Source organism: Charadrius vociferus, unplaced genomic scaffold (genome assembly GCF_000708025.1).
Source record: "Charadrius vociferus isolate BGI_N301 unplaced genomic scaffold, ASM70802v2 scaffold559, whole genome shotgun sequence".
NCBI lineage: Eukaryota > Metazoa > Chordata > Aves > Charadriiformes > Charadriidae > Charadrius > Charadrius vociferus.
Genome location: NW_009650252.1, coordinates 629220 through 651992, shown reverse-complemented (window position 1 = coordinate 651992; position 22773 = coordinate 629220). Strand labels below are relative to the sequence as shown.

The window sequence follows — 22773 nt, the reverse complement described above, 5'->3', positions numbered from 1 at the left end:
TCACTTCTAAGTTCCCTCAACTTCCTTTTCGTAGGATGTGAGCAGGAGAGGCGTACTACACCTGCCGGGACGCGCTGCGTCCTGCAAAGCATGAACAGGAGTTGTACTGTAGGAAGCCCGGCCACCTGCGCTCCCGGGGCTTCACAGCTGTCTCGTCTGCTGTTCATTTGCGTTGTGAGCTGCAGTCCAAGTTGGCCAGTGAGAAGAGAAGCTGCTAAAGGAATTAACTGTACATTGCACCTGCTAAATGACGGGTGGCTCTATTTAAGCTTCAGAGGGGACTCCTCAGGTAAGGATTGAGCGCTCTAACGATTTCTATGCCTCCCCCGGAAGGCCAACTGACCTGCTGATGTACCAGATAGGCTTTGAACTCCTAAGCACCACTTCCAGCGACTGTTTTCTGCTGAGAAATTCCAACTGCCAGCCAGTAAGGCTGTAACACCCACTTGGTTCTTCATCCCACCGCAGACAATGCACGCTCCGCTCAGAGGCTGCACAGAATGCCAGGATGGACAAGAGGCGGGGATGGCAGCAAGCACCTATGAAAACCGGTAGCCCCAGGCTCTCGAAGGAGCTTCCCTCCCCCCCCTTCTCCCCACACATAACACAAATTTGCAGAGTCAGTTTCTTATTTGTTTTCAAAGGGATAGGATTTCGAAGTCTTCATCTTCTGAGTCAAAGAACCTTTCCAATCTGTCTGCGTCGGAGGAGTCTGCAAGAGAAAAAGAAAGCACTACCTCCGTGGGGCGCACTGACTGCTCCACGTCAGTGAGACCAGCAGCTGGAGGGCAGCAGGATTTGAGTGTCATGGGCCCGCGATTTCCAAGAGACTCCGTGACATGCCTGAGTGAAGGCTCTGAGGAGGGATGAGACATAGCACACAGCAGGAGGATGGAAAATGTGCTGGAGAGAATTATATGGCGCGCAGAAGGTGCACCACCTTTCACAGACCCTGAACACAGCCCCGGTGCAGAGCAACTCTGTGCTCTGTTTTGTACAACCTTCCTGTGCGGCAGCTCTGTATTAGCAGAAAACAGTTCTGCTCTCAAGAGGCTTAAAATAGGAGAATGGACCCAAGTCTGGACTAATATCCATGAAGATTTCTGGCCCAGTTAAGGCCAGGAACACTTCACCCACCCCCAGTGTATTAGACTTGTTTTGTGCTATAGTTGCCTTTGATTCAGCTACTGGGGAATGTAATTACACATCTATGATTTTTACATGCCCAAAAGCAATTAGTACAGTCCATTTGTGAGGAAAGGACATGATCCCTCCCATCCACCCTTCCAACTCTATGGTGAGGAGCGAGCACACACCTAAAGACAAAGTAGCTTTACCATAGGGGAAGTTCAGGTGAGAACATATGGGTAAATGGGGGAAGTAAAGGAGAAATCTGTATTAACTCAGGCTTCAAGAAAGCACGTGCTGGACTTGGCAGAACAGCCAGCCAACAGCTAAACAGCAATAATTGATGGCTGGGGACAGAGGAGGAGCACATGGACACAAGCCTGCAGACCCCCCTGAACAGTTTGTGTCAAGTTTTAATGCCACAGTAGCATATGCGAACGTTTAGTGTCACTGTTCTTGAGCAAACTGCAGTGCCTGTGGGTCCTGGCAGCACAACTTCCAGAGGAGCAGCCCCCTTCACCTTCAGTAATGCAGCAGGGAACCCAACTGCCTGGGGAAAATAAAAACAAGGGGCTGGACATTGATGAGAGTACGATTAATCCTTCTAGTGACGGGTAGGACCGTAAGAGAAACAGAACGGCCATAGGAGATGGGAGAGGCTCTAGGGAAGAGGGAGGAGGACAAGTAGCCCATTACAAAAACGTTTTTTTAAGAGTAAGAAAGGCAGCAATTAGAGACAATTTAATAGAGGCAAAGATCGACTGACAGTTTAAGGGAATCAAGCATTCTTATAGAAAAGGACAGTGAGATAAGGAAGGCTTTGAAAGTCCACGTTAAGGGAGAGAGAGAGAGATAGCAAGGAAGCACAGGGTGCAGGAGGCAAGTGACAGGACACAGTCCAATGCCTGGTGACAGAGTAAGTTTGTCCATGCATACTCACTCCTCTTGGCAGAAGCTGTCAATCGCTCTTTATCTCCTGCAACGTTTGTGCATGTTATTAACATGATAAGCAGAGGCTGACAGCCAAGATACCGCCCAGCACTTGTTCCTTTCTGCACTGGTAGCAGCACACGCTCAGGGAAGGGGTGCCTTACACTGGAACTAAGTTTGACCAGCCCTGTCTTTCACCATTTTCATTACCTAGAAACTCAGTTTTCAGCCTTTTGCGATGGACCCTTTTGATTCCTCCAAGCATCCCTTTACAAACCATAGATTCACATTGCTGTGATAGCCTATGAACTTGTTTTTTCTTCCCCTCAGTCACCATCACCACTCACAGACTCATTGTAAAAATCATCCTCAGACACTGTGGGATCTGCAAACAGCTAGTCAAAAGCCAAAGAACTAGATTAATTGACTTAAGAGTTCCAGATCAAACTCCAGGCAGAAGAGGAACATAACTGGAAGCCACCAGGCAATTCTGCACAATTTGCAAAAAACCAAAGGGCCCAGTTCACCCTTGGCTCTGCCTCCCTGCGTGGCCTCACCTGGTGTAAGATTCAGGACGTCAGGGTTGGAGAAATGCGATGGCTGGCGTTCGACCAGTTCGAACATTGGCAGCGCTCCTCTTACCAGGGACAGCTGTGGAGCAAGAGTGAGAGCTGTGAGAACCAACTCTGTACTCACGGTGCTCTGGTTCTTTAAGGGGCAATAATGATCTGTTGAGACTTCGTTGCAGCTGACAAAATGTTTCTCAAACCTTTGACTTGCATCATCAGCAGAATTTCAGAGCTATGCTCTTTTTGGTATTTTAATAAACTATTTTCATATGCTTTAAAATGGGATCACGCTGCAGAGAACATGCTCGCTGCGCAGTAGTTTGAAACAAGACAATCCCTTATATTCCTTTCCTGGTGATATGAACACAAACCTTTTTGATTTGCTGGCACCAATCGTTAAAGTCCTCCTCTGTGTTGCAGAAAAAGCCCTGAAAAAAAAGAATTTATTTTTATATATTGTAGATTGATCATTTCAGTCTTAAGGCCTTGTATTAATGCCAAACAACTGGACCAGGACTGTGAGAAGTTACACCACCTCACTGCTTCACTTTTAAACTGTGGCTTACACTGCCCCGTTAAACTGAATGCTCCTCCTACACTTGATGTGACCAGACTATCCCAGCACCGGAAGCATCGATGTAGAGGGCTGCTCTACTGCAGAAGAAAAACTGGGCAGCAACAACCCACGTGGGAACAAAGGGCAGGCATCTCACGTTCAACAAAACAAAAAGACACACCGAATCATAATCTGGACTTGGGAATGGATTCAGATCTGCCCATCAAAAGGCAGGAATCAAAGCTCGAACTAAGCCTAAGAGAGGAATACTGCCCCATGAAGAATGGCATTTAATTGCCATGCAAAGGGGAATTCCCTGTACCAAACCACTTCCTGCATGGGGAGCTTCTGTACCAACGTTACCGAAACCCACGGCAGTGCTTGCCCAGAGCACAGCATGCCTGGAGATTACCTAATCCATCACCACTGCCCTTGCCAGTTCCCTGGGGAAAGGGACAGCTGTGAAACAGAGAGACCCCACCACTGCTCCTCCAGGCGATCGGAAATAAGCATCAGGAACGCACCACTGCAATGGAGGGGTCGAGCTCGGCAATGCTCATTCTGCAGGGAGGGTGCTGGCAGTGGAAGCTTTCATCAGGGAGACAGCCGCTGTCGTTGGGCTCCACTGCAGGTTGCGTAGTGTGGGGATCCAGGTAAATGAGTTCCTCACCTGGACAGACAGGCAAGGAGACATGAACAGGAAGAACTGTTCCAAAAAGCTGGTCTTCTGAGAAGCAAAGGGTGAGATACAAAGAGGAGGAAGAGCGATGACAGAGCCAGCTCTTGTAACCCCACAGAGGAACCCCACGTCCTACGGACAACTTGTTTTCAGCCACTTCCCCAAATGCTTCTCATCCAGGCAAAGAGCCAGCTGCCAGCAGAACCACGGTGCCCGCTCCACAGCAACCACCTGGGCTCGAGGCACGGGCACTATTTGATATTGTTCCTGCCCATGCCTTCCAGGGTCCTGTGTAAGTTCAAGTCGGTCCCAGAAATCCAAAGCACAACCAGATTGAGGTCTCGGACAGAGAGAAAAAAATCAGAGGGAAGGAGGAGAGTAAATGGACAACACTTTGTAGAGTTTCAGGAAGGGGACAACTAAAGGACAGTTAAATCCAGCCAAGCCCCTGAAGGGAGGCGAGCTCTGAACCTAGGAAGAGGCCTCTATGCACACCTCTTTTGAGACAGGATTTAGTGTTACGCAGTGGAAGTTTACAGCCTGTACTACGGCCAGCATTCAAAGCTATAGCACTCGGGTCCTCACAAAGATGTTCAGTCCACAGCAGCCTTTCACGCTTCCCAGCAGGAAAGAGGAACCCTGCAGCATGCACCACAGACCAAGCAGGAGAGCTGTATCGCTCCCACAAGCATTTTTTAGCTGGGGGGAGATGCTTGGAAAGTCTTTGCAGTACTCTGGGCACTCACCTACATAGCCAATGAAGTAGTGAGCACTGTTTGGTTTCCCTCCGATCACTCCCAGGGACTGGGGCATCATGAAGCAGTGCTGGAAAAGCAATACAGAAAACACACAGCTGACAGACAGTGAGACAGCAGGTGGCAACAAAGGCAAACATCCAAAAATGCAGTGGGAAAGAAAGACAGGGACAATGAAAACCAGCAGAAACAGCCATTTCTGGAGAGAAGCTCCACCAGGAAGGCTGAAGGCTGCAACACAGGGCTTTCAAGTAACACAGAAGCAGCTCAAAACCACCTTTAACTGCTGACAGGAACAGACAGATGGACCAAATAGAAGAGGCAGCACTACTCCAGGGCTCAGTCCAGGCAAGTCCTGGCTCTGCTGCAGTCAGCGGCAGAGCAGTCAGCGGCACCCTGGAGCCATCATCAGGTTGCAACAGTGTTCTCGGGAGGGAACGATCATTCAGGAAACAAGTTCCTTATCCATCTGGAGTATCCAGGCACCATCTACTGAGTTATGGGCAAATAACTTCGTGTGAATTTGGAGCTCTCTTACAGCAGCTCAGAGCTTGCTAGCTTTAGTGCAGGAAGACAATGTGCACCCTCCTCTGGTGCGTGTACTCTGCACACCCTAAATTCTGCAGCCTCCTGATACTCCACACTGCAACCCTCAGCCGAATTCTAGCCTGAGTCTGCAGCACAAGCTCCAGCATCAGAGCCGCAGGGAGTTTGCAACACTACATTCATTAATGCTTGTGTTGCCCCCAAGCACAGCACAGCTGTGCTAAACGAATGCTTCAGCAGGGTCGTACCATCTGAACGCAAAGAGGGACTGAGATTAAGTTGTGAAGTAAGATTCTTAAAAAAACCCCAAACAAACAACCCCAAACACCAAAAATCACAACCCCCTAAAAGCCCCCCACATTTTCCTGACTAAAGCCTGCAAGAACCTGTATCCTGCCCTCTGACGAGGATTGTCTCTAAACACATTCTTCTTTTGAAAAAAGGAGAATTATTTCTGAGTATTTTCACCCCAAAATCAAATTCCAGAAATTACTTAATTCACAACAGGGTCCTTAAGCATCAGAACACCAAGAATTGAGCTCCAGGTCCCCTACCTTTAGTGTTTCAATATAGGCTTCATTGATCTCTGTGAGCCCAAGGCGGAGAGGTATCAGCAGCACCAATGGTTTCCACAGTGAGAGCCTATCTCTAACCCCCGCTTCCTCTGGGTACCCGTTACAGAGTACGTCTGCCTCCACAGCAGGGCATGCTGCAGCTCCAGCACACGGGAAGTTGGACTGGCACAACCGCCCTACAGAAAGGGAACATGAGCAGAAAGCATCAGAAATAACCTTCTTGACCTTGAGTAACTCTATTCCAGCTCTGATCAAAATTGCTATTTACTAAATGACTACAACACTTTAAAAAACCCCCAATAATCTTAACAAGGTCCAGTGCTGGGATGGTGCGATGTATGTACTCCCTGCAGGGATTCTGGTAGGGCTCAGCATTTCATCTAAGCTTACATCAAGATTATGCCAAAGCACGCTGTACTCACAGCCACCATCTGGTGGGCTGTTAAAAAGCAAATTCTTCCAGCAGGTGAGAAGCTAAGCAACAACCTACGCCAACAAGGTCAAACGAGCTGATTAGGAGGTCAGGCAAGAGTCTGGAATTCACACAGCGTGTAGGCAGAAAGAGAAAAATTTGGAGTGTTCAACTCCAGAGGAGTTGATGGAGGATATGAAGACAGCTGAACTGAATGAGGAAAGCGTTATGGCTTAGCACAGGAAATATTCACCCATAATTAGCACTGTAACAAGATACAAACTTGGTGTCTGTCTAGAGTTGTAATTGACTTAAAGTTCACTAAAGCTTTCACAAATTTTATCAGGGAACATTCAGAAGCTACTTTACAGACCTAATGCAGGGTGATCGTTACGCTCTGCAATTTCAGCCTGAGCTTTGCTGTAAGGTATGGGGCAGTAAAACTCCTTGGGGCGTATGCAGGATATACGCGCTGTGGATCCTCATTCTACAGGCTTGACAAACACACAGCCAGGCTGTAATGCAACCAGATTATGTAAATTCTGGCACAGAAACATCTCCAAGCCTACCTGTCTCACTGGCTAATTTCATTACTGGCTGGGTGTGGGAAGAAAAAAAAACCCAAACCCCAAAGAAACCCACAACACTTTAATCACGAAGCCAAGGCAATTAGACAAAATGCCAGAGGCTCTTTTAATTTATTCCTGGCCTAAGCTGAATGCCAGGACACTGCAGCAGGTAGGACACAATGTAAATAAACACCTTCATCACCAGCAATTTCAGCAGGGTGTTTGCTCGCTGAGAGCTTCGAACCCAGCTGAACGCAGAGAACATTACACCCAAAGCAGAAGAAACAGCACTTTGATCTAATGCCTCAGTATGAGAGACAACCTGCACTGAAGCGTTTGCAGGTGATCCCTATACCATCCACCCGAGGAGGGAGAAGGTGTAGGTGCTCATCTCTCATGCACAGACGTATTATAGTGACCAGACATCTTGAGAAAACGGAAAGTCGTTATTCATAGTGATTTATCCTGTTAAAACAATAAAGATCATGTTTTTTTTTCATTGGCAGTTGCCTGCCTGTTCTGATGATCTGAAATCAGCTGCCAAGCCAGGGCTGTTGCTGCCTGGGGTGTCACTGTAGGTTTCCTCATCAGGCAAATAACTGGCAACCCCGCGCTGTGATACGAACATATTTAAACTCCTGTCTAAGCAGCAGGGAGCTCGGCAGAGACTAAAGTCGCCCGTCTTCTTTGGCAGGCTTGGCAACACTATGGTGCCACAGCACAGTGGAATCTGCCTAAAGCTTCCCAGCTGGATACGAACCATTTACTGCAAACATATTCCAACACATTTGACACATCTCTCCTGCTGCAGCTGCTGTCAGGTACTGGCTTTACTGTCTTGGTTTCTCACCACCTTTCTGAGGCACAGGGTTCTCCAACACACAACTAAGAGCCCCTTTCTCATACAACAGCCTGACTCAGAAGGGATAAAGATGGATGTTTTCTTCACTGCTGTAGAAAAACATATTTCCTACACACCTTACGCTGAACAGCATTAGTGACCGAACTTAACAGATGTGTGAAACAGCATTAACTTCTGAATGCTTCACTATCGACAGGTGTTCAGGGCACAAGATATATAACACATACCTACAGACATAAGACACACGTGACCCACTCGTACAGTGACTTTCAGGCCCTGAACAGGTACACCACGATTCACATTTGAGGAAAATAAACAAACACCCCCAACACACACCTTACAAGCTGTATGGACACATTACTCAAAGCGGTGTCAGTGCCGAACACAAGCCACACAGACCAGAGCCTGCAACATATCCAAGCCTTGCAGCCAGCATGCTTCAGTTCTAGAAAGAATGTTTTCAGGCTAAAGATGAAAAATAAATCCAGTTTCTGTCTTCACGCTGGCCCTTGTTGAAGCTAAGGGCATCAGCACACACCTTCACAGGACTATGTGTACGTAAGGTTAAACAGGCACTTCTCAATCAAATCCTACCCTTCTTGGCCTTGCAATTGAGACTACCGGATAACAGACGTGACTTTGTAAAGTGACTGTCCTGCATTCCAGGGACAAACGGCCTGTTAATTGATTTTGGCTCCGTGGCAGCCAAAGCCAGCCTAAATGATGCCTGCTACGATCTCACCTGTAACCAGCGCTGACTGGACTGTTCTACATGCCATTTCAGAACGCTAACCAGGCAGAAACCGTTGCGTGGGTTTGTGCTGCGTAAGCGCACTGCCTCACGAGTTAGTGTAAAGCAAGGGGAAGGCTTGTGTGGCCGGGACCATGCAGGACTGCAGCAACTGGCAACGCATGCATTCAGCTTTGGTTTCTGCAGCCTGAGCAAGCATGCTAGGGATGAACACACTGCACAGCTGCTCGGCCTCCAGAGCCATCCTATGGTCAGGATGCACCAAAAAAACAGAAAGAAAAGAAAAAAAAAAAAAAAGAAACAACCAGTGAGCACTCCTTAAAAGATGAAATATCTACTCCAGAGAGATTCCCTTCTCCTCTCTGCCCTCCCTGCCAATTTTGTTCATTTTCCTCTTCAGCAATCTGTTCTAGTTTTCTTACTCTGCCTAATAGCAGAGACACTCCTACCCCATTATATGAGAGAGGAAGCAGTCATTTACTGCTTGCTACCTGTGGCCATAAGTAAGTTTGACACTACCTTCCAAGCAGCTCCTACCTACCCTCTGAAGGTCAGCAGACCACCTCTCCAGATCCAGAGGCCACAAAGTCAGAGGCTTTATTAGATGAAGCAAGAGTCAAACAAGGGACTTCCTTGCTCTAGAACAGCAATTCCCATCTGGTTTTAGCACTCTTGGCCACAGCTTTGAGACAGAACATTTACTCCATGCTTGTTGTGTTGTACTAGTATACACTCTCCAGTTTTTTTCTGGCTTCTTGCTGCCAGAGGATAAGCCACATTCTACCACCATGTGATACTTACGGATTTCTTCCATCACTACTGTGTTGTCCATGGCTATATGGACTGCCAGTGAACTCCATGTATCAAAAGTTGCAAGTTTTCTATTGGAAAATTAAAAAAAAAAAAGCAAGGATTAGTTACAATTACAAGACTAAGATGGTGGTCTACCAAAGAGGAGAAATGGTATTAGGAGAGATTGGCTTTCATCAGTTACTCTGTATGGTATGTTTTTATACAAGTATCAGAGTTGTAGACTCTGTTGCCACTAGTTATTATGGCCAGAAGAGTAAACAAGATTGCAAATGGCACCACACCTGGGAATTTGTCCCTCAGCAGCTACTAAGTACAAGAGCCCTGATACAATCTCCAACTCAAATCCCATAGCTGCTGGTTACCAGAAAGTGACACAGCATAAAAAATAAATAATAAGTGAAAAAAAAAAAAAAAATCACTTTCCCTCCACCATCTCCTGATCACCCACATCAGATCCTGGACTAATTCAGCATACGGTACGACTTGGGAAAGCTGCTTTTAGGCAATGCTAGGCTATCCTAGGGAGCTCCTTGCTCACCTAATCAAAGTGAGGAAAGAATGATGACAGGAGGGAGACCGTTTCTCAGAACACGGTGTGTCGCAGTTATTAAAGGCAGACCGTGCTCCAGCACTGCTCTGAACCTCTGCCTGTCACCATGGAACACAGGCAACAAATATGAATGCTTTCATGCTAATGCATTAGTGACTTGATGGCTCACTGGCAGCTTTTTGATAACAGTGACGCTGTTGTCAGGTCAGCAGAGATGACTTGGATGCTAACAGAGATCCAAACGACAGCAACGATCATCTACTCTGGCCCTTGCTTCCCATCTGCTGCAGAGCATTGCACTCAGTTCTAGTGGCAAGCACATTACTTGCAGGACATGGAGAGAGATTTTTGGGGGTTGTCCTCAACTTAAAACCTGTTTTCTCTCACCTCCTGTCAGCGCCTGAATGACAGAAGGGCTCCTTTCAAGTTGCTGCCCAAGCAGGTTGATAAACTCAAGCAAGTTGCCTGCTAACAGCATGAAAACATAAAGTTGTGCTTCAGTCAAGAAGCACAGGCAGAAACCTGTAAGCTAAGAGGCACTACGAACCAAATCACCCCATCACGTGGTTCGAAAGACATAAAGGAAAAACGCAGCACTTACTTGAGCACTTGTGCGACTGTGTTTGGTCCATACCACTGACCTATGGATTTTCCCTCTCCAACTCCCATCTGGGCTGCATCACAGGAAAAAAACCCAAAACAATTTAGCAAATAATTTCATCTACACTGTGTCCCTTCCTAATCAGAGTTTGTATTTAATAGGGAAGAAATCGCACTTGGAAACATTTTTGAGTCAGCAGAATCTACCCTTTCATGAGGTATCTTAGTGTAGATGGGAGAGAGAAGCATATCCTCCAGGACTGTCAAGCAAATCCTTTCCCCAAAAGGCAATAACACAGAAGTTCAAAAGGCAATTGCCCAGAGAAGCTGTGGCTGCCCCATCCCTGGAGGTGTTCAAGGCCAGGTTGGATGGGGCTTGGAGCAACCTTTGATCTTCAAAGTCTCTTCCAACCCAAACCATTCTGTGACTCTATGAATGTTACCTCAGAAGAAATTTTACTTAGAGTGTTTGATTACCAGGACCACCCCTGTAACTTGCAGTTCTGTTCACTGAAGCTATAGGTGCCTTAACACCCTAAAAGAAAAAGTGGAACAGGCTGCTTCTCTTTTATTTGCCAGGGAAGTTTATATCACAGTGAGATCCTTCCCTTAGCCCAATTTGCTACTTCGGAGAATTTCTTTGCTCAATCATCTTCTCGTATCACAACGTCCTAGTGAGAACAGCAGTCACACGCGTTCCTCTCACCTTAGCTAGCTAGGATACGGAAAGTGATGCTGAATATAACCTAAAGCCTGTTGGTCTTAATGGAATGAAGAAGAAAAAAACATCATAATGCATAATAAAGAGTGGTAGTTTTACATCACGTCAGAAAACAAGCAGCATAGTATCATGTACTACCTGACCTGCTCATTGGGTTGGGGATTTTTTTGGCCAAGCTAGTAAAACAAAGACACATTGATGTTCTAAACTCATGGGAAATCCAGACTGAATATCTCCACGCTCTCCAGCACCCAGACTCTTACCTATCTGGTGAATGGAGTAGTAGCTGTCTTTTTTGTCAATGAAGGCATTAAGAACATTGAAGTAATTATCCATCTGCCTCTTCCCTTTTATCCACCTCCAGTCTAAGGCAGAGAAGGGGGATATATGAAACAAAACACAATATTAGCAACTAGAGGCTGCAAGCTACAATTCTCTTCCCTGTGCGTCAATCAACTGACCTGATTTTCTTGTCGCTATCTTATTACTAGGCATGGGAGGCATTCCCAACACTAAAGGATTAAGTTTAAAAGAACAGTAAGCATTCTCACAGCTGGGGTAAAGGACTATCATCCACAGAAAAGCAAATAAACAAACAAACAAACAAACAAAAAATCAGAAAACACAAATTGTACCTCTAGCCCACAGATGGGAAATAGCATTACAATTTCTCATTGACAGGCGTGAGCTACATATTCTGGGGAAAAACACGTGACCTCTGTTGAGATACTATTTGTTTAGTTTAAATAACTAAGTTTTAATTAGAATAAATTTCTTGGGGTTATAATATGATGTGATTTATGCTGTTTGCTTAGCTTTACTTAGCATGAGCAGCTAGATTTGCTGAAGCCTTTAGGCCGCAACAGAGTTAATTTTCATAGTAATTCTCCTAGCAGCCCGTACAGTGCTGTGTTTAGTCTTTTAGTGTAAGAAACATGTCAATAACACACTGATGTTTTGGTATTGTTTTCCCTAAGTCTGGGACTTGTTAGTTCCCCATGTTCTGCCAGCGAGCGCAGGTACACAAGAAGCATAAACTGGCAGATAAAGAGGCCACAACAGCCAGCAGAGAAGGCAAATCGACAAGGTAAGAGCAGTCAACAGCCCCCCTGGACACAGAAAAAGAATCCAACAAGGTGTTAGAAGACCCCAGACCAAATTGGACTAACAGACGCTTGAACAGCGCGTGAGGGGCAGGCATAAAGATCGCAAGGGTGTAATTGCCCAGGGATTTCTTTGTTTGAGATCCTCCCCTTTTTGAAAATACCCAGCCCAGGCTGACCTTGCTGCTGTACCTTTCAATTAAATTACTTATTTTTATAAAATCTGATGCCTGAGACTCTACTGCGGGAAACTTAGGGTCGAGCCTGGAGAAGGAAGGAGTGCACCCAAGAGTAAGTGTGTGTAAGGAGTCAGAAGGGGCACCCGTCAGCTCGCTGGAGTCACCCACTGCGAAGGGACCCTGGTCTGAGCACTTAGAGACTCAGGGGATGTGCGTGCGACTCCTTGAATGGTGTGCAAATGCTCAGGCAGCAGCTCTTCCTTTTAACAACCTCACTACAAAAATCACCTTCCACAAATTCAAAGGCCATCAACCACCGTCAAAAAACACTCCAGTATAGCTGCTTACAAACCCAGCATGGGCCAAGCACAAGAGAAGTATTCAGTGAGAGGAAACTACTCTCAGAAAGTGAGGGCTTTGTGTCAAAACTGAACTATAAATGAGAATCAATCTACTAAGTTGTTTTAAACTTCAGCTATATAAAAACCCCTTCAACAAAAATCTAGTACGTGCTTGGCTGCAGTGGATTTAACTAGCATGTTACAGGGTTCTGCTTTGTTTTAAGGCTTGGACAACTGTATTTATGTAAAGTTGTAGACAGCAGGGAAAAATCCACTGGAAGGTTTCCAGTAGACATTTCTTTCAGCAGCCCTGAACTTGAGAAGACTGAAGAAAAAGGCATAGAGCCCTCAGCAATTCCCAGCTGTGCCCTTGTTATCTGCTGTCCTTACAAGTCCTGTGCTTGTGGGAGCACATGGCCCTGGAAGTCAGTATGGGCTGTGCACTGGTTTACCTCTTCCCAAATGCCTGCAGACCAAGGCCTGAGCAAAGATCATCTGGCCACACCGCAACATACAGCCCCAGCCAGTATCAGATGTGGGACCGGTTCCTCCTGTAAACGAGGACAGAAAATAAATATGTAATGAAGAGTAAAGCAGTGCCAAGAGGGAGAAGAAACGAAAGCATTGAAAGCCTGCACAGGCAGCAGGTTCACCCAAGAAATCAAGCAGGGAATAAGGACTACTTCAGCTCACATACCCAAGGCTGAGAAACAAAAATGTAGTTATCAGTGAGTAATTGAATGGCATCCCTTAAAAACAAACAATCAAACAAAACCCTTTAACGCTAACTGAAAGGGGGAAAAAAAACCCCTTCAAACGGAAATCCAAACGACTCAACTAGAAATTGAGCTGAATTTCTCAGGAGCGCAACAGCCCTTGAGCCTAGCTGCAGACTTCCAGCCCAATTCAGAGACACATCTCTGCACAGAGGTGCTTGTTACAGGTGATGTCTTGTAATCCTCACCTTGAGAAGGCAACTCATCATGCAAAACAAATCAGTTCCAAGGAATTCCCACATCATAAGCAGCTATGGCTGGACGAGATTCCAAAGTGAACAACATAGGCCAAAAAAAAAAAATCCCAGCAGCCAAAAAACCCCACCCCAGCAACGAAAAAAACCACATCCTACATAATACTGGAGAATAAGCTGGATATTAGCTCACGCTGGAAAGTCTGAGACAAAGGCCTCAAGGCTGGAAGTATTTCCCTGACAGAACTTCAAAAGGAAACTGCTACTCCTGCACTGAAGCTCTGGGTATTATTGCAAGCTTCATAGTACTGGTCAGTACTGGGACCTGTACTGTTCAACATCTTTGTCGGTGACACGGACAGTGGGGTCGAGTGCACCCTCAGCGAGTTTGCCGATGACACCAAGCTGTTTGGCGAGGTGGACACGCTGGAGGGGAGGGATGCTGGGACTGGACAGGCTGGAGAGGTGGGCCCATGCCACCCTCATGCAGTTCAACAAGGCCAAGTGCAAGGTCGAGGTCTGGGGTCATGCATCTGGGTCGGGACAATCCCAAGCACAAATACAGGCTGGGCGGTGAATGGCTGGAGAGCAGCCCTGAGGAGAAGGACCTGGGTGTGCTGATTGACCAGAAGCTCAACATGACCCAGCAATGTGTGACTGCAGCCCAGTAGGCAAAGCGCATCCTGGGCTGCATCAAAAGAAGTGTGGCCAGCAGGTCAAGGGAGGTGATTCTGCCCATCTCCTCTACTCTCGTGAGACCCCTCCTGGAGTACTGCATCCAGCTCTGGAGTCCTCAACATAAGAAGGACATGGACCTGTTGGAGAGTGTCCAGAGGAGGCCGCGAGGATGATCCGAGGGCTGGAGCGCATCTCCTATGAGGAGAGGCTGAGAGAGTTGGGGCTGTTCAGCCTGGAGAAGAAAAGGCTCTCGGGAGATCTTATTGCGGCCTTCCAGTGCCTAAAGGGCCTACAGGAGAGCTGGGGAGGGACTTTTTACTAGGGCATATAGTGATAGGACGAGGGGAAAGGGCTTTAAATGGGAAGAGGGCAGGTTTAGATTAAACATTAGGAAAAAATTTTTCACTGTGAGGGTGGTAAGGCACTGGAACAGGTTGCCCAGAGAGGTTGTTGAGGCCCCATCCCTGGAGGTGTTCAAGGCCAGGCTGGACGTGGCCTTGGGCAACCTGGACTGGTGGGAGGTGTCCCTGTCTATGGCAGGGGGTTGGAACTCTATGATCTTCAAGGTCCTCTCCAACCTTAACTATTCTATGATTCTATGATAGATAAAATGTTTAGTGTGACCAACCATAGCAGTGAGCAGTCTTACAAGCACGCAGTCAGCTGCACCTTTGCACAGCTGGTAGAAGTAGGTTCTTTGTCGTGCTGCTTTTTCCTTTCCATCCCACGCAACTACTATGCATGAAAAGCACAGGGAGAAAAAACACCCAAGAGAACTATTCAATCAACTTCTGGATGATCAACAGCTACCTTCTATAATTTGGCCAGCAATTTATAACATATACAACATCCAAAATTGATAATGCTTGACGAAATTAGCATAAGACATTCCCCTTACCCTCTGAAGAGCTTACAATATTTAAGTGGGCGAGCACAGAGAGAAGTGGCCAACAATAAAAGGGATGACTGGGAGAAGAAAGACTGCAAAAGGAAAAGGTTTACTGTATGACGTGCAAACCTCATCTATACTGTAAATGGGAAATGACTCAGAAAATGGTATTTCTTCCCGTCCCCCGCCCTCTAATAACTCACACAGAAACCCCAATCATGTTTGTGAGCCATTGTTAAACACATGCTAACCCTTCAATTTCCAAAATGTTTAACTATGGCTCACAAACGTGAATTTAAAGGGATTAAACTGCATCAAAGATGTCTCATAGCTTGTTAGGCAAAGGCTTTCCCAGTAGGGAAAGAACAGAACAAGCCAGAAGGACCAGCTACCAAGAAGTCTTTTCCAAATTGGAGCCATTTTCCCCATCAACTGCTGGGGACAACGCTGACAGTGAGGACACAGGTCGGACTTAGAATCCCATTCACCTGTTCTCAGATCTCTTCCAATATCCCTTCCAGCCAGTACACAAAAACCACACCACTGAAGAGACCACAAAGAATAGGAACTAAGGAACGAAGTCATCCTCCTTTGAGTTCATGGGGAAATGTTTCCCATATTACTACTGTTCCTGTGTGTAACAGCCACTTCAGGCATTTAAAAAAACCTCCACACAAACAAACAAACAAACCCCCCCACATAGTCCAGAGCAGACGCACAAAGGCAGTAATTTCTGCATCATAGCTCTAGTTTTCATGTCTTTAATCCACTTCAAGTCCAAGACAATCATTAAATAATATTTCACATTAAGTCCTACGTAAGTCTAATGAACACGAAGTACAAAAATCTTCTCATGTTGCTCAAAGAAACGATATTTCTAGGTAGGCTTCCCAAACTCATTCTTGTGTCCTTTTTAAAAATCACTGTTATTCCTCATATCCAAGGGGATGAGGAATTCTTATTATCAGAGAAACAAAAATTCTACCCTATCAATTAAATGAAATGCCTTTCAGGTTCCTATAAACAGAACTGAATTAATGTTATGCTTGTAGGGACTGTTTTATTAGGTAGACATAACTGGATTATCATCATTTCCAGGACTTAGACTCATCCACAGTACATACCGATAGCAGGGAAGTTCTTTCTGTAGGTGAACCAAAGCCGAGAGGTCACATCCAACAGGATCTCTTCTTTCTCTGAAAATTTTTTAGCATCAAAAGACACACACATGAAGATAACACCAAACACAGCTAGATCCATCCCTCACCCACCTTCCCTAATGAAAACAACATTCTGCTCCTCCCTCAGTCTGTGTCCCTAGAGAGGCAAATTCTGGCTGAGGAACAGGACAGTGCCACAGTGCAGAAGACACCTCCTTTTTCCCCTGAAATAGCTGCAATCAACCCAAAGAAGATGCCATGGCCATAGTCAAATTATGAAGCAGGAAATAATTTCCTTGCCTTTTCCCCAAGCTATCCCCTTGCCTCAACCATGCTGGCTCCGTGACACAAGTCCAAATAACTACTAAACGGTAACTTTCTGCACAAGAATATTTCAGACCCCACAGAGATGGCCAGACAGAGGAGCCCGGCACTTAGAGCCCGCATGCTCTGCCAGCAAACAGACACACTCTGCAGTTGCCTCGCTGCTCAGAAAACAAAGTGCAATACTAACAAAGTCCTCTGGAGCATTAGAGCATGTTGCACCGTGCATGCAAAATACCTGTAAAAACACTGTATTTCCGGCCGAGGATCCAAACGGGTTCTTTGGTCTCAGGGAAGTCTTCATACTCGAACCTGAGAGTGTCATAGGTAAGAGTAGCTAGAAAGAAAAAGAAGAAATTACATACCTTTCATAACATTTCCTTGTGTTTTAAAAATCATACAGAACTACGCAATCAGAGCTGCTGTGGACCAGGACCTTACACACCCAGAGCACCTGGCTCTAGCTGGCAAGAAACAGCACGACTCCCCCTGCAACCACCAGCTCTGGAAGGCAGAGAGAGCCAACGCAGCCCTGGCTCACTCCTGGGTGCTCCACAAGCATAAAAGCAGAGAGATTTCCAGGTTAGGGCAGCTCCAGGTTCTGTCCAGTGCAGAAAACGGTCAAGAAAACATCTAGGACTTCATCCAACAGCTGCGCTCATCTTCCCAGAACAGACACCATTGTGCACACTAGAGCAGTTCTCAGCAACAATGTCAAGATCCTCTATTCAAGTGAGCAAAGTGATTAAAATCCTTCTTCCAGATGATATAATATTTGGTGTTGGAACACAAAAAGCACAGACCACATTAAGATGGGAACTAAACCTTGCTCCTCAAGTCAGTCCCTCCTCGAGAGGCAAGGAATCCAGCAGAAGTCATCACCTGCAGTGAAAACAGCCTGCAGCCCAAAAAGCAGCACTGCCTCTATGGACGTCACACTAAAAATCTGAGGAACACGGAGCTGTGCAGAGATATACTCGTTCACAGGCGATAGGCAAACCTTAGGTCTATTTTACTGACTGCCTTCACAGCATGGCATCCATCGATGCCTAGAGATCCACCTCCTCTCACACGACCACTACAGAACAACTCAGCAGCACAGGATGCCCTTGGATCAGGGCAGCCTAAGCTTTCGTGCAAAACACACAGGTGATGGGGAGGAAAAAAAAAAAAGAGAGAGTTAGATAAATTGTGCTCCACTAGGTCTGTATTTGGAAATATGGCACTTTCAGATGGTCTTGGAACCCTGGAAACAAACCATCTAATTTTGTAGGTGTGAATTCTTTAACAAATGTCCTATAAAATTTAAAGCAGAACCAAGCCAGACTCTTCTGTAACCATTAAAGCGATTATCGAAAATATCTCTCACAGCAAATGCAATAAAATCTGCAGTAACACGACACGAGTTTAAAACAGGGCAATGGACTAAATGACCACAAGCTCCTCAGCCCTGTTTTCTGTCAAAGCCACCACCCTCCACGGTGCACAGCTCACTTTTTGCTTCCCAAGAGAGTCACCTGCTGCTGCCTACGTAGCAGACCTCAACCTTCTCACAAGTAGAAGACGTTCATAGAAGAGCTTTCCTCCCAATCATTCCCTGCTTAGCTTTCCAAAGCATCATCTGGAGCACCAGTAAATAACAACTCGGTTGATTTGCATCAGTGATAGCTCCAGAAAGTCACCACAAGGTTCTGCTCCCCCTCCCTCCAGACATCTAGGATATTCCACGTTGTGCTCGGGCAAACAAGCTACGTAAAGACATTTTAGCCTCCTGTAGGTACTTCATCAGCCTTCTGCCCCAGGGCTCTCCGACCTGAAATTCCAATTCCAAATGTCAAAGAAAAATAAATAAGTAGTGGCAGCAAGACACCATCACCAAGACCAACTGCTGTTTAAGCAGGAGCCCTGGCAACAGAAATGAAAATAGGCTCCTAAATTAAATTCCGAATTAGACTGTGGTCCTAACCCTAGCCCAAAAGATTTAAAGCCTGTTCCTTGTGTAAACTAGTCTATAGACTGTTTCTGGCACATCTAGGATAGCGTGGGCCACGCATTCCCATTCCCATCCCATGATGTGACTTCTCAACAGCAAGCTAAGCACAGCAATTCCGCTCGCACAGAAAAGTACCAGCAAACTAATGCAGTCTTTTCCTCTCGCAAACTTTAGCAGGGAAATTAAGAATTTCTTTACTATATACTAGCCAAACTTTACGAATCCCCAGCTGTCCATGCTCTCTGTGTCTATCTTTACTTAATAGCTTGGCTTGCTTTCACCCGTTTCTTGCCCAGTGTTGGAGATTTCTTCCCAGGAAAGAAAGCAATGTGACTTCCGTAGAGGTTTTCAAGCAAGCATCACTTTCTACTTTCTCCCATAATCTTTGAAGTTTCCCTTTGGGATGAGACACTACAGGTTTATTCTGACAGCTCAAAGGGACACCATTCATTAGGAATTTTTTTAATTCAGTGCGTTACCAGATATGGTCTTAACATAAAAACTGAAGTTCTCAGGTTTTAAAGCTCCAAGGCATATTTTGTGGTTTATTTTGTCAGTTCTCAAGCTTGCCATGAATCCAGCTCTCTGTCAAAGGAGCCTCAAATAGCTTAAATAAAATGGCTGAAACAAGGATGCTACACAGAAACTATCAAGCTACCCACCATCCCTCTTTCTCTTTCCTAGCAACACTTCCTTGCCTTCTAAAATGCCGCATCCTCTGCGGTTTCACCTTTTGCAGGGCATCAGGCCCTTCGCAAGCACAAGATTTGCAACTGGCAGCTTCACAGCAAGGATCTGCTGGAGTCCTTCCCCTTCAATCAAAGCCAGGAGAGGAAGGGGTCAGCAGGTGGGAGGGATTCCCAGGCTGCCCGCTGGACCAGCTGCGTATTCAGAGAACGCAGCAAGTGCCATGACACTGCACATTCAAGAGGAGAGTCCCAAACTTAGAGTCCTTCAGCCGAATGCCCAACATCCGGGCTCTGTGCAAAGGTCCTGTAGGTCCAGCCATGCATCTGAAAGATGCGGTCAGACATTAGTGCGCACGTTGGTATTATGGAAAAAAACACTTGCCAGCACCTGAAAAGGCACAACCGTTAAAGGCAGGAGTTAAAGTTTCACCTGCACAGGGAGGAAAATTCAAGCGATTCCTACGAGTTAGTATCTAGAATTTTATAACGGGAGCACTAAACTCTCCACAAGGCTTGAAGACACTAAGTGTTTCCTTTACAAACATCTACCTTCATACGCTTTGGCACTTTTTCAAAACTACGACCCAGATGAGCTACATACGAGCCAGTGGGATCCAAACAATTCAGGCAGGGGTACAAAGAGTGTCACAACTTGCACAGGAGCCTTTCTCTCCCTCCTAGAAGCAAAGGGTCTGAAAAGAAACAGAACTGGAAATTCAACCAAGCAGAAATCCTATTTGAAGATGCTCCCTTCAGAGCTGCACAAGTTGGGCAAGCTCAGCAAATTTCTCAGGCAGCACTCCAAAACTTCACCTTCAAGAAGCCCTCAATCTATTTTAAATACCAACCTCTGAGCATCCAGGACAGTAGAGTAGCAGCCTCTGCAGAAAATCTGAGCACACATCACATACAAAGTTCAACTTCTTTCCATGCACAATGGATTTATAATTAAAAAGCCAAGCATTTCAGGCCTGCAAAACACAGCCTTAGAAAAGCAGATTCGCTTTCCAGGACCCTCAGGCATGCTGTGAATGATGCGAGGTTGGCCGGATCTCTGCCCCACAGACACACCTTCCACGGGGTCTACTGTAGCGTCCCAGAACACCTTCTCATCCCACACACTCCCTAGAAAGCCCTGACGGAAAAGGCAAAGCCACTACAGAAAACACCTATATTAAAGAACTTAGGTAAAGGCGTTAAACTAAACCCGCATTAAATACCAGCATTAAGCCTGAACGTTTGAGTTCTTTTCCACTTCTGTGCATGTGGTCAGATCTACTCAGTTATAAGATAACAGGCCACATCACAAAAGCCTGCCTTCTATGAAGCACAAGGAATCAACCCTTGAGGGTCGGTACTTGCATGAGTACAGCATGCGCCTGTACTGCCAGTGACTTTCAATATCAGTTTACTAAACAAGAGTACGCGCAAGGTTGTTGTACAGCTATATAGCATCACCTTGACAGAGACGAGGGAAAACTGTCTCAATACATAGAATTAGGGCAGAGGGTGAAATCTTGCCTCCTTATATTCTTGAGCCATACAGTGAAAAGCCCAGCTAAAAACATCAGCACAACCCTTACTAAGCTCTCACATAATCAAACACAGGAGCACAGCCAGGCATCGGCAAGCAGACCCTGACTGGTGATGTCAGGTGCTTACAGCAAGTATTAAGTCCTTGACAGCCACTAACTTTACCTGCTTTAGCAAAACCAAAGCTACTTGTTTTTCTGCTAACTTTGGGAAACAAATAACAACACGTCAAAACTTTGATGACTCAAACAGATATATGGCAAGTGATTTTCCCTGCGGTTTGACCAGCAAAACAGCTGATGTTCTCTCCAGCATGAATCATCTTGGTTACAGTTTGCCTGCACAGCTTAGATGTTTTGTTGAAAAACTTTTTATACAAAATACGGAAGCAGAGATTTGGAGCATCCCACTGAAGGAAAACCAGGCTTTACAAAAACTTACTTCCCAAATTGCTTCTTGAGCTTCCCTCAGTCTCTAGAGAGGCCTCTCTCTCCGACTCTGTAACTCTCCTCAGGCAGTGTCCACAAGGGCTGAGACACCTTTCCCCCCTCCGCCAAGTCCTTCAGTCTCCAATTAATACCACCACAAAAGAATCAGAAAAGGGAAAGACAATCACCGTCCCCAGCTGACAAAGGCATAGCAGAAAGGAGGAATGCTACTGTATGTAGAATATTTCAAAAGAGAGTCAAGATGAGAAGGTAAATTTACTGTATTAGTAAAGCTCATTGCTACAAAAAAATGCCTAGAAAACAGATAACGGAAGAACAGCCTGAACCCTTATTTCTATCCTTTGCAGAAGAAAGATTAAGTCTCTTCTTTCCCTTAAGCTCTTTCAAACAAGACAAAACCCGATTATCTAAGCAACAACAGGGAGTTAAGTGACAGCCAAGGAGGAAAGTCAGTCAGCTGGAGAGTGCTGCTTTCTTGGAGGCCCAGGGCAAACTTCAAAGTCTGCCCACCAGGTCCCTGACCATCTCAGGAGCAGGGCTGGACGCCAAGGGGCTTGAGCTCTCATTGCTCCAAAGCCCAGAGACCCAATCTACACTTTGCATAGAAGAGATTCAGCCCCACTGTCTATCACAGTGAGGTTTTCCTTCCCTCGATAAGCCTGGTAACGCTTACGCAAAGGGAAAGCAAACGTATCTCCCGGCTCAGGTTGTGTAAGTTCACTTGCCGGATTGCATTTGGTTCGCGGACGCGAGAGACTGGATGCAACGACATGCAAGGAAGCACCACACAGCAAGTCGGGATGCTATCAACACTGACAATGGCAGAGTCTGCACCAAGGACAAAACAGCAGTCTGGAGGGACAGGAGCTATAGATTCCCTCCACATACATGGAGGAGGAGCCCACGCGGCACAGGAAGACGTTTGTTATTATGGAACAACACTTATCTCTGCAGCGGGTGGATGAAAGCTGTTACTACACGAAGGCTGGAAGGAAGCAAGTCCCAAGCCAAGTGCCAACACGCTCTTTTCTTTTCTTTCCTCCCCCTGTATGAAAACAACTCCTCTATGGCAAACCGTAAAGGCGACGAGCGGTCAGGGCACCTTACCCCTCACCGCAGCGGGGAGCGGAGCACAGGGACACTTGCCCTGCCACCACTGTCACCCTCCACCTCGCTTCCCGGGCAGCCCCGCCCGGGCCATGCTGCCAAACAACGCCGAAGAGCTTTCATTTGGGGTGGTTTGGTTCTTTTTTAAGTGAACGCCAGGATGGGAAGGGCAGGAGGGATTCACCTCCCTGCTGAGGGGGCTCTGGCCTTGCAGCGGCAGACACCAGCGGTAACGGAGCCACCGCTGGGCCGCTCCGACCCACCGCCTTCCCCCGCAGGGCAGGCGGCCGGACCCCCCCAAGGCCCCTCAGGGTCCCTCAAGACCCTTCAGGGCCCCCCAAG

At 46.4% G+C, this 22773-nt stretch overlaps 2 protein-coding genes across 2 annotated transcripts in view; one reads left to right on the top strand and one right to left on the bottom strand.

Moving 5' to 3' along the window:
• Positions 1 to 22525, bottom strand: ATG4B (autophagy related 4B, cysteine peptidase). Its single transcript, XM_009893095.1, has 13 exons — positions 22495 to 22525; positions 16899 to 16997; positions 16301 to 16372; positions 13092 to 13190; positions 11280 to 11381; positions 10297 to 10369; positions 9134 to 9213; positions 5718 to 5914; positions 4609 to 4687; positions 3708 to 3853; positions 2999 to 3055; positions 2616 to 2709; positions 1 to 712 (listed from the first exon to the last, which is right to left on the bottom strand). The coding sequence occupies exons 1-13, from the start codon at positions 22523 to 22525 to the stop codon at positions 639 to 641; spliced, it is 1203 nt and encodes a 400-aa protein (XP_009891397.1). The 3' UTR covers positions 1 to 638.
• Positions 22526 to 22591: 66 nt separating this feature from the next.
• The window catches only part of THAP4 (THAP domain containing 4), a 23528-nt gene continuing 23346 nt past the window's right edge, over positions 22592 to 22773 (top strand). Inside the window, exon 1 of the mRNA XM_009893094.1 lies at positions 22592 to 22660. Within this exon, the coding sequence (XP_009891396.1) occupies positions 22592 to 22660 (69 nt within the window). The remainder of the gene's footprint in view (positions 22661 to 22773) is intronic.

What these genes read in the sequence shown, in the direction of transcription:
- ATG4B (XM_009893095.1), bottom strand. Translation starts at nt 22,525, where the DNA reads ATGGCCCGGGCGGGGCTGCCCGGGAAGCGAG. An exon ending in CTACTTCATTGGCTATGTAG is followed by an intron (nt 3,854 to 4,608) that starts GTGAGTGCCCAG and finishes CTGTCTGTCCAG; the next exon opens with GTGAGGAACTCATTTACCTG. An exon ending in TCGACCCCTCCATTGCAGTG is followed by an intron (nt 3,056 to 3,707) that starts GTGCGTTCCTGA and finishes CTTTTTTTTCAG; the next exon opens with GGCTTTTTCTGCAACACAGA.